Source organism: Acanthamoeba castellanii (genome assembly GCF_000313135.1).
Source record: "Acanthamoeba castellanii str. Neff unplaced genomic scaffold scf7180000084598, whole genome shotgun sequence".
Lineage (NCBI taxonomy): Eukaryota > Discosea > Longamoebia > Acanthamoebidae > Acanthamoeba > Acanthamoeba castellanii.
The window spans coordinates 3,054-17,462 of record NW_004457603.1 but is presented as its reverse complement, the minus strand read 5'-3'; the positions used below and the strand labels follow the sequence as shown (position 1 = coordinate 17,462).

The window sequence follows — 14,409 nt, the reverse complement described above, 5'->3', positions numbered from 1 at the left end:
TCAGGAGAAGAGAAAAAAATCATTCATACTAATCCAACACATGTCAGAATGTCCACATACACATGAACAGGAAAGCAGACACACAACAAAAGCAACATGAAACTTACAGTGGCAGGTGCAGTTTCCTTGAGTGATGAGGACACCCCAAAGAGATCCTGACTCTGCATGGCCTCATCCTCCACATTCTTTTCCTCTTCATGTTGTTCCTCTGCAAGCAGCTCATCCTGATTTATGAATAAAGCCAACTTTAGAAGGAAACAACTTAACACTCCAGTGGGGACAGACATGGTACCAAATCTTTGTCATGAATGTCATACCCATAGGTTGCAAGGCCAGAAGAGGTGGAGATGCTCTGGCAGCCTTCTGCAGCCCCTGTTCCTCACACAGCGGCAAGAGACTTGCATGCCACTCCTCATCCTCAATCCACATTCCAGTCAAGACTTTGGCCTCAGGGATGTGTCAAAATGCAGGGTGCTGATGGTAGTAGTCTGCCACTTTGAGGTAGATACCTTGTGGAGACTGGTTGAGTTGCTTGAGCTGCACCACCTGATCCTTTAGAGATGCAGCCCCAGGCTCTATGGCACTCTGCTTCCTCAGCATTGGCAATGGCCTTCTCAATGGCCAGAGTTTGTTCATGCACTGTCTTCCAATGCTTGATGAGCTCCTCCAAGTACTTGCCTGATTGCACAATAGTAGTGTAAGTGAAGCAGAAAAGATTCAATAAAGATGAAGTGAGAGAGGCAACATTACCACACTTCTTGGAGGACAAGCAATGAGCCTTGTAAAGCAAAGCAGTGCTAGCTTGCTGCCAGTGTCCATGTGGCAGGTGGTAGTTCCATATTCTCAGCCTGGATGAAGCTATGGAAGAGGAGGTTAGGAGAGTAAATTCATCATTGGATGCCCAGTATGAACATACTTCATGTTGAGGGCAGATGACAGATATATGATGTGAAATAAAATTATAAAAAATTTGTGCATATTTCTTATCCATCATGTGTTGGATGCACATTGTGCACACAATGAATTTCCAATATTACTTACACAAAGTGTGCAATAAAATGATCCTAAATTGTGCAAATTGCACGTCCAACACACATCAGATAGCAAGGGTGTACAAAAAAATGTATGAATAAAGCAAGAACATACCAAGTTCAGCAAAGGTAAGGTAAAGGAAGTAGCTGGCCTTCCCCACAATGCTAAGGGTCACACCATGAGAAGGCAATCATCTTTCTGTTGTAGGTGGTCCATGCTGATGTGCCCTTCGCCTTCCCCAGGTGCAAGAGAGTACAGGACTTGAACAGCTCATCAGCCTTGCAGCTCAAGATGAAGTGGTGGTCAAGCTCAAGCAGCCTCTTCACCATTGACAGCCAGCCATAATAGGAGCCCACTGTGATCAGGTACCCCATTCCTGCTTGGTGCCACACTCACACAAATGGGTGAGAGGAGGAAGAGAGAAGAAGAAGTAGATGAAGGAGATGAAGGAGGACTAACCTGGTAATCAATTAACAAAGTCCACCACAATGTCAGCAGTAGAAGAACACTTCTAAGACTGACAGTGTTGGTGGGCAGTTAATTGGACCAGGTTGTTGGTGGAAAGGGCGGTCACAGACAATGATTCCAAGATGCCCCCAGTCCCCACTTTCTGCTGCCACCACTGCTTCCTCCGCCACCCCTGCCACCACCAATGCCAGTGGCTGGGTCAGTTGATGTGGCATTGAACAGAGAAAAGAATGTTTGCTTTTTCTCTTTTTGTCTCAATAAGCACAGGATTACCTCTCCACCAACAAGAAGTTCAATCCTGGTGTTGTATCCAGTGCAGCACTACTGTTTTCCGCCAATGAGGGCCTGTTATGAAAAAAAGTGGCCAGCCACAAAGAAACTCTGAAATCCTTTTCTTACCATTTTCTTTGGGATATGGGTTCAGCTGCAAGAAATGGGTCTGGTGCCTTGTCATCTTTTGACATGGTGGGGCTGTAGCCATTCATGGATGCCAAGGCACTCCCTCTCCCTCTTTGGCTTGTGATACCTCACACTGCTGGCTTGGCACTTTGTTTGACATCATAGAACTTGTGGTCATTTGAAATGAGAGGTCCAGTCATTTTGAAAAGTGATTTTGTTTGTGAGTTTAAGCTCATAATAATAGTTTTGACAACACAAAAACGGTTTTAACTTAAGAATAGCAAGACAAAATTGGGAGCATCTTGAGAAATGGCAGATTAAAATACCATCATAATGAGAGATATGATGCTGTAACCAGGCCATCAAGTCAAGGTCTGGAATGACCAATTTCTATCATGTACATGTTTTGGTACACTTACTTTATCGCGTACGCGTATGCGATGACTACGCACATTTTTTTCGGTACTTTCCTGAACGGTTGGCACACAGAACCATAAAAGGAAAAATCACAGCTGCTGGAATTTAACTGGACAAAAAGTCAATTTTTATTCTTTACACAAGCAATTCCGAGGGGCTGTTTGTCACATCTCAGTGTGGAGAGTGCCCTTCATCTCTTCCTGTCATACCTGTAGACCCATCACTTACTTTATCACATACACATTCACAATGACTACATGTTTGACCTACCAATACTTAGTTTATCATGTACACCTACATGATCTAGAAAATCAGAACTTTGCTTGTTTTGTGTAAGTGCTCCTCTGCACAACCTCAAACTGCACCTTGCTTTTGCTTTCATACCCTCCATCAATTCCATAATCAGTGGCCAACATGCTGCCCTCACATCCAGTTCATGTTCAACCTCACACCATATTCAGTTGGTTGCACACATGCACTGAACTTCATTCTTCACATTTGTGCTGAATTGGAGCACTATTCCTGAAGTTAAAATTCCACTCCATTCCACACTGCTAAAATCACTTTTAACTCCACAAATTCCAAGTTTTTATGAAATCATTTTCATCTCAAATCCCTCAATATGACTTATAAGCAGCGGTCTAGCATGTCAAAATCACACATGCATATCCATATCTTCAAAACTGCCCTATAAATCAAAAATGTCAAATCTCACACAATTTTAGCACAACAAAAATTCCACAGTCATTTGTGACCTCTCATTTCAAATGACCACAAGTTCTTATAGGAGATCATCTTCCTGATGGGACAATCCATCTGCCAGTGGCCATGACCTGGCATGATGTTCATGCCATGTGTGAAGCCAATCACCCTCCCACCACACCTCTCCTCACCTATTCTGCACTAGTCCACCACATTTCCAAGCACTATCCTAATGAACCAGAACAAATGTGCAAATATCTTCAGCCTATGTATGTTAAACTCTCATTCTTTTCCTCAACATCTTTGCTCTATGTGACATGAATGGAAGATGAAGTGTTACTCCAGGGACTCAGCCACAGGACTGGCCTTGGTGCTACAAGTGCAGATTTCACCATGACAGCAAAGACAAGAGAGCAGAGAGGCGTGCATACCCCTGAGGAAGTCACTGAAGCCAATCTCCTCATCAAGACCCAGGCTCATGGACAGACCCACTGTGAGTGGAACAGTATGTCCTTTCTGTTTGCTTTGCACTTTTCACACCTATCAACAGATAAGTGGTGTGCATATCTTGAGCTAAGGCAAATGATATTGTCAAAAAATACCTGGACTCTGGGGAATAAAAGATGCCTTCCAAATCATCATAGCATCATGGTGAACTGTACAGTGCACACACTCTCTCTCATCTCTTCTCTTGTCTTCTCTTGTAGCTCCTCTATTCCTTTTGTTCAAAGAGTCATCTCAACAAAGCTCCTTCCTCATGGATAACTGCTTATGCACATGCACACACCCCCACCTGCATGGCCTCATCCTCTGATGGTCTCACTGGTCTCACTCCCTCTCTGGGTGACATTCATCATCTGCATCATGATCATGTTTCCCACATTGTAATGATGGTAACTCATGTGAGCAGCAACAACTTTAGGTTTTTAACAAAAAAAGTAACAGTTTACAAGATTTGACAACAATTGTCAAAAAGTAAAGTGGTGGCAACAGTGATGTCTCATTCCTTTTTTGTCCTCACTCAAGAATGTGAAACAGGTGTGGGGCACAAATGAAACAAAAGTGGGGGTGTGGAGCCAAACACAAACAGCAAGGTTGAAGTGACATCAACTGGACAAAAAGGAAATTACCCATACCTCTCAACTTGCCTGCTTCAACATTGAGAAAGCCAAAGAGCACCATCACCCTCTCTACCCTCACCTTCAAGTCTTTTGCCACCACCTCAGCCACAGCAGTTACAGCCCTGTCTACCACATGGCCACCCTCAACCTTGTAACAATCCATAAGATGAGGCAGCTCTTGTGTTCCTATGGTGGCACAACAAGTAGCAACTGATGAAAAGATCAATCTATTGTGTAGTGTGTTGGTTAGAACATAACCTTACCCTCACTGGTAACTTCCTCTCCTCAAGTACAAGCCTATCTAGACAATATGTAAGGTGATGTTGTCCACAGAAGAATAAAACCAATGCTTATGGCAGTTCTTGGGTACATCAGCCAAGCTGGCCATCGCCCCACAGCAATGGTCTTGCAGCACATGTAGGTGCTGCTCAGATTCAGGACTACATGATCATCACCATAGGCTCTCAGTTCAAGCCAGTTACAGATCAACATGTTAGGTTGATGTGTGTGCAGTGTGACGTCTTGTCACACACAGCATTGGCAGACACACTCATCCTCACCCAGGCAACACTCTGATCAAGTACTTCAATTCATCTGCATCACACTTTCACGGATGGTCTGTGGGTATGTTCAGTTCTTGCTGAAAGCTGTGATGTTATGTGGCCTGCCACACACACACAACATGTGGGGTGGCAAGTCTTGCATTGCCTTCCTCTTCCTTGCACATCATGATCTCACTCGCCACCATGTTACAGGATTCTCACCTTGCTGTTCTTGCTGCTGGTGCTGGCACTTCCCTCTCACATTCACACAAAGAGGATGATCATTCTTGCTCTCTTTCATGTGCCACTGGGGCTGCAAATGTCACAGAGCTGGGGAGAGTGTTAGTAAACACAAAACACTCCTGACACATGGTGCATGTGAGGTTTGGGATGTATATGTACTAGGAGGCCAAGGAATAGGTAGAAGAGGTGTGTATATATAAAATAGCCATTGACCAACACAAACTTGGATCTAGATAAAGGGGTTGGAGATAGGGAAGTGGGAACAAAGGGAGAACAGTATTGACACGTATAGGAGGAGTGGGATGTGGGCATGAGTCTGCATCTCACTCCTCCCATACTAATCAGGCTTGTTGTGTCAGTGACATTTCAATTTCTGTCAAGGCATGTGCAACAACACCTCAGTAGAGGCATCCTTGAGTTTTTCATGTAGGTAGCAGGGAAGTAGCTCATCATCCTGTAGATCCTCTTCATTGACCCATGTGTTGTACCAGGCCATGTGCCCTGCATATCAGACAAGGAACTGCCACCCACACTCTCCTCAAGGTCAGTCATTGAGGATGGCCTCAATCTCAATGTCTTCACCATCATCTGTGTCTCTGGCCTGTTGATCTCATAGCCATTGCATGAAGTCAGCTAGGCCCTCATCTAGTTGGCACAGCTTGACACGTCAGACACTGACTACTTGTTGGTCATGCAGGTTGTTGACATGCTGGAGGGCCAACACCAGCTGCCCCCTCGCCTCACTTACTTGGTAGGGGCCTTTCTACATATGTGCAAGCTTGGCCATCTTGCCACAAGGGAGGTGGGCTGCCTGGAGCCACACCTTGTCCCCAGCGTGGTAGTGGCTCTGCTCTTGTTGGAAGTCAAATGCCCTTTGATCTGATTGCTGCACCCACTCTTGGTTCACATGTGCGTAGGCGTGAGCATCATGTAGTTGATTCACCAGCTCACTCCTGTGTCACTCAGGTGTTGTGGCTGATCTGCTCTTGATTGTGTGGCTTGTGATATTGATGGGTAGGTAGGGGTAGTGGCTGTAGAGTAGATAGAATGGTGTGTCCCCTGTGGCCTTGTGAGTGCTGGTCTGGTATGCAGAGAGCACATATGGCAGGAGGTTGTCCCAGTTATCCTGGTGGTTGTTTCTGAACTTGGCCAGCAGGTTCTTGAGTGTGCTGTTGAACTGCTTGACCAGTCTGTCTGTCTGGGGGTGGTAGGGTGTCATGTTGACCTTGCACACTTGCAGAAACTCATTCACATAACACACAATCTCACTGAGGAACTGCTTGCTGTGGTCAGATAGTAGTGCCTCAGGTGCCCTGTGCCAGCAGATGATCTGCTCAACGTAGACACAGGCCACCTCAGCCATGGCATTGGGTAGCACATAGGCCTCCAGCCACTTGGTGAGGTAGTCTACAAACACAAGAATGTGCTTGTTCCTGTGGTGTGATTGGGGTAGTGGTCCCAGATCAACCAGATGGGTAGCCACCTGCCTGACCTGCCAACAGTGAAACAATCCCAAAGGTCGAACACTGGGGCTACTCCAGTCAATACCAGTGGCAAGCCAGCCATTGGTTATCTCTCAATCTGGGAGAACATCCCACACCACCAGTAGTGTTGTTTGGCCCACTCAATCATCCTCTTTTCTCTGAAGTGTCCAGCCAGTAGGTCATCATGCATGGCCATCATCACTGTCTCCATGAGGGCTGTGGGCACCACAAGCTGGCAGCAGGTGTCAGTGCACCAGTCTCCTCACCATGTCCACCAGAAATGTCACAGGAGGCTGTCTTTGTCAAGGTCCATCTGTCCAGCTTTGAGGATGATGTGCTGGCTCAGCTTTGGGTTGTCAGGCAGCTCCTGCCGCTTGAGGTAATGAATGAGCAGTTGCAGGTCAGGGTCCTCCCTCTGCAGCCATTGGATGTTGTTGATGGAGAGCTCCTTGTGCTTGGTGTCCTCCATGGCCTTGGGGTCCTCTTGCTTGATGTGGTCCTCCTGTTCAGCCAGCGCTATCCAGCCCAGGCCCCCTTCTTCAGCTGGCATTTCCTCACCTGATGCTGCTAGGTCCTCCTGCTGTGACAATGTTGGTCTTGCTGTGATGTGTGGTGTTGTGTTTGTGGCTGGTTGGCCTGCTGGCTCTGTGTTTGACTGGTCTGTGTTGATGGTCTGTATGACAGCTAGACCACCTGACCACTCCTTCCTCCTGACTGTAGTGTGTGTGACTGGAGGGGTCCTTTGATCCCCTCATCACTGCCACCACTAGGTCTGGCTGCTCCTTGTGGGCCTTGCTGTTGTTGATGGGTCCATGTGTCATGGTGTTGGTGTTTGTGTGGTGTAGTCCTGGTTGGTATTGGACTTAGAAATTGTGCTCTTGCAGTGTGAGAGCCCACTGGGCGAGTTGGGGGTCATGCTGGGTGCTTATCCACACAAGTGGGTTGTGGTCAGTGACCACAGTGAAGTGATGGCCATGGAGATAGTGTTGGTACGCCTTCACCCACTCAAACACCACTAGGCACTCACAGTGCATCAGGGAATATCAATGCTCAGTGGCTTTCAGGATGGCCGTCACTCAACTCCTGTAGGCAATGACACACTTGTGCCTGTTGTTGTCTGGTTGGGTGAGTACCACGCCAATGGCGTGTGCCAAGGCGTCCATGTGCAGTGTAAAGGGCCAGTCTTGTTGCAGTTGTGATGACAGGCGCAGCAGTGAGGTGCTGCTTGAGTGTCTCAAAGGCCTCCTGGTGCGCCTGTCCCCAGTAGAAGACTACTCACTTGCCTGTGAGGCGGTGGAGTGGCTCAGTGAATCCCTCAATGAATTGTCAATAGTAGTTGGCCAGTCTGAGGAAGCAGCGCACCTCCTGAGCTGACTGTGGTGGCTGTGTGTCCTTGACAGTGGCGACTTTGGTGGGGTCTGGCTTGAGGCCTTCCTTTGTCAGGAGGTACCTGAGGAATGGCAATTCCTGTCAGAAGAAAACGCACTTGCTTGGCTTCAGGTACATCTGTCCCTACTGGAGATGGTCAATGATGGCCTGTAGGTGGGCCAGGACTGTGAGTAGATGACGATATTGTCTATGTACATGAGGCAGCATGACCATGTGAGGCCCCTGAGTAGTGCCTCCATGTTCCACTGGAATAAGGCTGGCGTGTTGGTCAGCCCAAAGGGCATGACATTGAACTTGTAGAGTCTGCTGCTGACTGAAAAGGCCATCTTCTCCTTGTCCTCCTTGTGGAGGGTGACTTGCCAGTAGCCTGAGGTCCATGCTGGACCTGTACACAGAGCTGCCCACTCAATCAAGGAGCTTGTCAATGAGTGGAAGTGGGTATGTGTCATGCTTTGTGATGCAGTTGAGGTCTCAGTAGTCCACACAGAACCGCCATGATCTGTCGTTCTTGATCACAAGCACAACAGGGAACGACCAGGGGCTGTTGGATTCTTGCATGACACCAGCATGGTGCATGCACTCCACCTCTGACTTGAGGACCTTGCACTCCTTGAATGATGACTGATAGGGATGGTGCTTGATTGGTCAGTGCCCCTGTGTGTTGATCTCATGGGGGATCATGAGAGCCTGCCCTGGTGTCAGCTTGACGCTGAAGAGGTCCCCATTCTTCAGTAGGAGGCTGTGCAGCTGTTCCTTCTGGGTGTGGGAGAGGTCTGTGTCAGCCCATCCTACCAGCTCATCAGCCTCCATGGTGCTGAGACCCAAGCTAGCTTCATTGGTCACAGGCATTGGCTCCCACTCAAACCATTCAGGCACTGGCCCCACTTCCTCCATGTCAAACACCAGGATGACAACAGGCTCTGCAATGGGTTCCACTACACTGACCTGTGTGCCCATCCAGAGGTTGGCCATGGCCTTGGTCAGGTTCAATATGTGCACCCACATGTGCATCCCATCTTCTGCCTTCCATGCCATGGTCAAGCCTCATGCAGTTGCTAGCCCTGAAGTGGGGTCTAACAGCATGGTGGGGTTGACAGCTGACACTAACACATCATTGTCAATCAGTGACACACTCAGCAGCCAGCCACCCACTCAACACTCCACCAGGGCAACAGTCATGGGCAGGAGGGTGACCTCTTAGACAGTGTCCACCAAGTAGATCAGGGTCAGCAACTTGAACAGCACCCTGGCACCTCTGATCTCAACAGCCCACCCAGCATAGTCCACCCTCAGCCCACCCAGGCGGTGGAGGGCGTTGTTGCCTATCAGCATAGGTATCTGGCCACAGACAACCACAAAATGCACCACTGCCTGTGTGCCATCATGCACATGCCACCGCACTGTCGGCCACCATCGAAGTTGGACCAGACAGCACCCCCACCCCATGCAGCTGCAGGCATTCTGCCCTACGGTGGCCCGCCTGCCAGCAGTGCCAGCACAACAAGGGTGGCCGTCCTGATGGCGCCACTCACTCAGCTGTGAGTCACACCACAGCCTCTGTGAGTGTGGCAAGCTGCTTGGCCAATGACGGACCCATGGGCACGGCTGCCACAACGGCTGCAGCCTGTTGTGTGATCTTGTTGGACTTGTAGTGGTTGAGCTGGTTGCAGAGCACCTTGTACTTGACCAGTGGAAAGAGGTCTATGTAGTTGTGGAGGTCCTGGCGCAGGCTGCTGTGCCAGAGCTCATTCAGGTCGACGAGGGAGTTGGCCTTACTACGAAGGCGCGCCACCTCCTTGCCAATGCACAGCCAAAAATCACTGGCACACTCCCCTTTCTCCTGATGGCATGCCCTAACACAACACACAAGGGCCTCCACAGTCGGCAGGCCATACCACCGCTCAAGCCCACTGAGCAGGGCCACAGCACTACGCATAGTGGCAGCCAGCTGCACACTCATCCACTTCATAGCCACGCCAGCCAGGGCATAGGCCACAACAGGGGCAAACTCACTGTCGTCGTAGCCATGACCTGCATGATGAGCAGCTGGTCCTTCCACACATAGAAGTCCTCGCCATCCACACCCAAGAAGGTCAGCAGTTGTTTGAACAGCACCTTGGGCTTGCTCCACAGCGCTGGCTTGCCACCGCCCTTGGTCACCGCCTTCATCACAGCCCACTCACTGAGCACGCCAGGCAACACCACTCCAGAATTGAGCAGCTCCACTAGAGCCACAAGGGCGTCCTGGCCCTCCGCTGCCTCTGGGCCACTGGACACAGACAGGCCACTAAACCCCTCCATATTGGGTGCGGGTGGAGTCGTACTGTTGAGGAGCGCACATGACAAAAGCACATGTTCCTCAAGTGATCAAACGCCAAGGAAGTCGCGACAAAAACCACCATCAACATCACAATGTGTGTCCGTTGAGAAATGTAACTCCGGACACACCTCACCAATAAATGGGCCACGGAGACAACAACTCAGTTGTCTCTCGTCTCTCTCTCACCACACAAGCACGCTCTGCTCAACACGTACAAGCGCCGGGGCTAGGTCCTTTGCCCTTGAGATCGTCCGCCGGCTCCTCCTCTCCCGAGTCGCTCTCGCCGGACGCCTCGCTCTCGCCGTCCGACCTTCTTAGTTTTCTTGGCCAACCGTACGGACATACGCTAGCCGTTGTCGCCAAAGTGACACGCGGTGCGCGTGAGGTTCGGGACGTATATGTACTAGGCCAAGGAATAGGTAGAAGAGGTGTGTATATATAAAATAGCCATTGACCAACACAAACTCGGATCTAGATAAAGGGGTCGGAGATAGGGAAGTGGGAACAAAGGGAGAACGGTATCGACGCGTTTTGGAGGAGCGGGACGCGGGCACGAGTCCGCATCTCACTCCCAATGGTAGAGAAAAAAGTAAATGTTCGACGATAAAACCCCCATTGGCTTTCGCCTCCACGCCAAGAAAGGTTCTCTCGGGGTGCCCGACAGATATAGTGGGCAGAAGTGGCAGAAGTGTGGGATAAAAAGCCCCGGTCTCCGCCGTAAAGGACACTCTCACTCACACTCACCTCATTCTTAACACCCAGCACTCAATGGAAGTCGTCGATCACACCACCATGACCATCTCTGCCGGTTGCAAACTCGCGACCAACCTTATCTCTCTGCTCGATGGAGACAAGAACGCTCTTATCTCTCCGCTCGGCGTCCAGCTGGCGCTGGCCCTCGTTCTGTCGGGCAGCGCTGCCGGCGAGACCGCAAACCAGCTCCTAACGGCCATGGGTTTTAGCTCCGAGCTGGACCGGGAGCAAGTGGTCTCTGCCATGAAGGATCTGGTCGCTGTACGTCCACTATCTCTCTTCGTTGCAAGAAGTGGTCCCTTTTAACTCCGAGCTCTATTGTTCTTCTTCATATAGGACATCAAGCACTCCGAGAAGGCTGCGTTGTCGCTGGAGAACAAATTGTGGGTGGACACCACGCTGCCGCTCGACCCCGCGTTCACCGCGGGTCTCGCCGGCCTCGCTGCCAGGGCCTGGGCCGCCAACTGTGCCGCACTTGACCGGGAGCAGGTGGAGCTCAGCGCATTCCTGGCCAAGATCAACCGACCGCGCGAGCCCCCTCGGTATGACTCCGCTCCACGTCCAAGCCTGGTGTACCATTGTCACACGCTAACATGCAACACGACCCTCCTCTTTGACAGCGCGTTCACCGAGACCAACGGCTTGGCGGTGATCAACGGCGCTTGGTTCAAGGGCGAGTGGGAGAACAAGTTCCCCAGAGAGAACACCAAGGCCGCGCCCTTCCACCAGCTCGGGAGCGACGACGTCTCCAAGGCGGAGGACGTCCAGATGATGTGCCACCCGTCTGCGTCGGTTGCGCACGGCACCTTTGAGCACCACGCGATGGTGAGCCTTCCCCACGAGAACTCCCTGCTGCGCCTGCTCGTCCTGCTGCCCCACGTCAACTCAGCCGATGGCCTAGCTGCGGTACGTACGCTTGGCTTGGGCGGGAGTGTCACTTCGCGAGCATGGTGTCTCACCGAGTGGACGCGCGACAGGTGCGAGCCTCGCTGATCAGACTGCCGGAGCAGTACAAGCAGCTTGTCGAGTATCGGCGCAAGTGGGTCGAACTGCAGCTGCCCAAGTTCCAGGTGTCCATCGAGCAGGAGCTCTCGCAGGTGCTCAAGTCGATCGGCGTCGCCGTGCCGTTCGCCCAGGAGAGCGCCGACTTCACCCGCATCACCGCGCAAGACCAGTCAGCCGACCCCGAGTACGCTCGCCTCTTCGTTGCATTGGAACTCAACGCATGACTCACGTGGCCCCCCATCTATCCCTTAGGAGGTCGCTGCTGCACATGGGCAAGGTGGTACACAAGGCGCGCCTCATGGTCGACGAAGCCGGCATCAACATCCATGATGTGCCGCCAGCTGCGGTAGCCTCGGGCGACACATTCAGCCTGCCTGCGGCCCTGCGCTTCGTTGTGGACAGGCCGTTCGTGTTTGTGCTCTACCACGCGCAGTTTCACTGCCCCGTCTTAGTGGGCCAGGTTGTTCAGCCCACTACGCTGTAGGCAGCGCACACACGAGCAAGACTTTGTTCTTCGTTCTTCGCTCTTTGCATCGTTCTTCATTCTTCAGCTCCGAGCTGTGCGTAAAAGTACAGTTATGCGTCGATCAGGAGACTCAATCGTTTGGTCTTACACGATGGCATCGTCGGCCATCTGGCTCTCACGTCTGAGGGTGGGCAGAGGGAGTCTGGTCACACAGCGCCGCGTCGGTGGTGCGCGTGGCGAAGAAGGACACCGTGCCCTTTCGCTCTGCACCGCGCTCGCCGAGGCTGCGCTTGGACGCCGTGGCCCAGGCCGTCGGCATCGGCGTCGGCGTGCCCTGTTGCTGTGGCGGTGGTGATGTGGCCGACCACGAAGAGGGCTTGGACTTTACAAACGCCGAGCGCGGCGTCTCTGGCTGCGCCTCGGTAATCGGCGAAGACGGCGTCGAAGACGCTTCCCTCCGCTCGCTGCCGACGACAACGCACGGCTCGCTGGCGGCTGCAGTCGCGGGCGCCACGCGCACGAAGTTGGTCGAGTTCGAACGCAGGAAGCTTCGTCGACTTCCGGCGGCCTGGGCGCCCAGCTTGAGTTCGGCTTCGCCCCACGAGCGGTTCTTCTCTATGGTCTCGCTGGTCGCAACGGCAACTGGCGCGGCAGCAGGCGCGGCGGAGCCTGCATCACTCAGCGGCACTTCCTCCTTGCCGCCGCTCCGGCCGGCCTTCTGCTCGACAAGGCGCTTTTGCATTTATTTGAGAACCAAGGGGTTAAAACTCTTCGTCCATTGTGAACACACACAGTGGAATCAGTATTGGAAGAAGCCTTAACGCCCAACTTAGTGTACTTGCACATTGGCCCTCAAGTGAGATCAGCTCCATCCAGGGGAAGGGGTTAGTGGCATTGTAGTGCTTCTCACATCCAAGTGCCATGAGCAGATGGTCTGTGACAAACTTGATGTACTGGCACATGAGGCCTGCGTTCATGCTGATGAGTGCCACTAGAAGAAGATGCCCTTGATGGTGGCAAACCCAATGAGGCATTCAGCAAAGGTGTCAACGCCCTCCTTTTCTACAAGAATGCCAAGGGAAACCAGAGATGTGTGATAAGCCATAAACCAAGTGTTCATGAAAAAGGGTCAGTGACCCTTTTTGCTTAGCACAAAAATCAACTATCTGTACAAAAAAGGCCACCATTTTGCTGTTTTTCATGAGGTTGGTGTACAAATCAAGGAAAGCTTGGGTATCATTTTCAGAAAATGTACAGAAGTGGAGGATGCTATTGAAGAAGAAATGACAAAGGCAGAATCCCTTTTTATGTACAGATTTCCCATCCGACGCGCGTCGGATTGCAATTTCGCCGAAATATGTGCATTTTTAAGGTCTTTTCTTGCATTATCCACACATTTTCCGTTCACATTTCTCAGATTAGGGGCACCAAACTGGCCGAAGTGTACTGATGACACCAATCTGTTTCTGGAGGGTGTGCAGATGCTGGTGTTACAGCCCTGACAATCTGTACATGCTGCCAGATAGTTAGTGAAAAAGAGTCACTGACCCTGTTTTGTGAACACTTGGTTCATACCACTGCCAGGGTGAGTGGTCAATGCCCTACCAACTGCTGAGTTCACTCCCAATTGGTACCTCATTGGTGTGAAGACAAAGTGCTAATTGGTTTTCTTGTCTCTTTTCTTTTGTATGAGTGCTAACAGAATGTAAGAACAGCATCTCTCTGTCTGTTAGCTGTGTTCTGTTAGCCAGCACTACAAGGTTAAAATTCCTTGGCCACAGCCAGGCAGCACTGAAATTTCTCTGTGCATGGGTGCATGGATTGCTGGAGGGTGGTGAGGGTAGTGTTCTGCAGTGTGTGCAGGAACTCCATGGGGTACCATATGACACTCATGCTATAACCCACATAGGCGTTGGTAACCATGTTGCACATCATGATCTTGTTGTTCATGCTCAGATGCTTGTGCCAGAGGAGTGCCTGGTATTTGGTCACTTTATTTTTGAGGTATACCATTTGGTTGTTCCAGGCCATGTCTAGATTAAGCCACACACCCATGTATTTGTAGGAT

The 14,409-nt window shown here is 50.9% G+C and overlaps 6 protein-coding genes and 1 pseudogene across 6 annotated transcripts; 2 read left to right on the top strand and 5 right to left on the bottom strand.

Moving 5' to 3' along the window:
• Positions 1-5,687: 5,687 nt before the first annotated feature.
• On the bottom strand, positions 5,688-6,619 carry ACA1_337340 (annotated as a pseudogene).
• Positions 6,620-6,790: 171 nt separating this feature from the next.
• Positions 6,791-6,970, top strand: ACA1_337330 (uncharacterized protein; the record flags this gene model as incomplete). Its single annotated transcript, XM_004347665.1, has 2 exons — positions 6,791-6,808; positions 6,830-6,970. 2 exons carry the CDS (start codon positions 6,791-6,793, stop codon positions 6,968-6,970), a joined length of 159 nt encoding a protein of 52 aa, XP_004347715.1.
• A 301-nt stretch (positions 6,971-7,271) lies between these two features.
• ACA1_337320 (pol polyprotein) lies at positions 7,272-8,123 on the bottom strand (the record flags this gene model as incomplete). The annotated part of the gene is made up of 4 exons (XM_004347664.1): positions 7,272-7,423; positions 7,542-7,662; positions 7,771-7,838; positions 7,913-8,123. 4 exons carry the CDS (start codon positions 8,121-8,123, stop codon positions 7,272-7,274), a joined length of 552 nt encoding a protein of 183 aa, XP_004347714.1.
• Positions 8,124-8,442: 319 nt separating this feature from the next.
• ACA1_337310 (uncharacterized protein) lies at positions 8,443-8,808 on the bottom strand (the record flags this gene model as incomplete). The annotated part of the gene is made up of 1 exon (XM_004347663.1): positions 8,443-8,808. One exon carries the CDS (start codon positions 8,806-8,808, stop codon positions 8,443-8,445), a length of 366 nt encoding a protein of 121 aa, XP_004347713.1.
• Positions 8,809-9,340: 532 nt separating this feature from the next.
• Positions 9,341-10,098, bottom strand: ACA1_337300 (uncharacterized protein; the record flags this gene model as incomplete). The annotated part of the gene is made up of 3 exons (XM_004347662.1): positions 9,341-9,637; positions 9,665-9,828; positions 9,882-10,098. The coding sequence occupies 3 exons, from the start codon at positions 10,096-10,098 to the stop codon at positions 9,341-9,343; spliced, it is 678 nt and encodes a 225-aa protein (XP_004347712.1).
• A 787-nt stretch (positions 10,099-10,885) lies between these two features.
• Positions 10,886-12,359, top strand: ACA1_337290 (serpin (serine proteinase inhibitor) superfamily protein; the record flags this gene model as incomplete). The annotated part of the gene is made up of 5 exons (XM_004347661.1): positions 10,886-11,131; positions 11,207-11,412; positions 11,491-11,776; positions 11,848-12,059; positions 12,128-12,359. 5 exons carry the CDS (start codon positions 10,886-10,888, stop codon positions 12,357-12,359), a joined length of 1,182 nt encoding a protein of 393 aa, XP_004347711.1.
• A 157-nt stretch (positions 12,360-12,516) lies between these two features.
• ACA1_337280 (uncharacterized protein) lies at positions 12,517-13,083 on the bottom strand (the record flags this gene model as incomplete). The annotated part of the gene is made up of 1 exon (XM_004347660.1): positions 12,517-13,083. The coding sequence occupies one exon, from the start codon at positions 13,081-13,083 to the stop codon at positions 12,517-12,519; it is 567 nt and encodes a 188-aa protein (XP_004347710.1).
• Between the last annotated feature and the right edge of the window lie 1,326 nt (positions 13,084-14,409).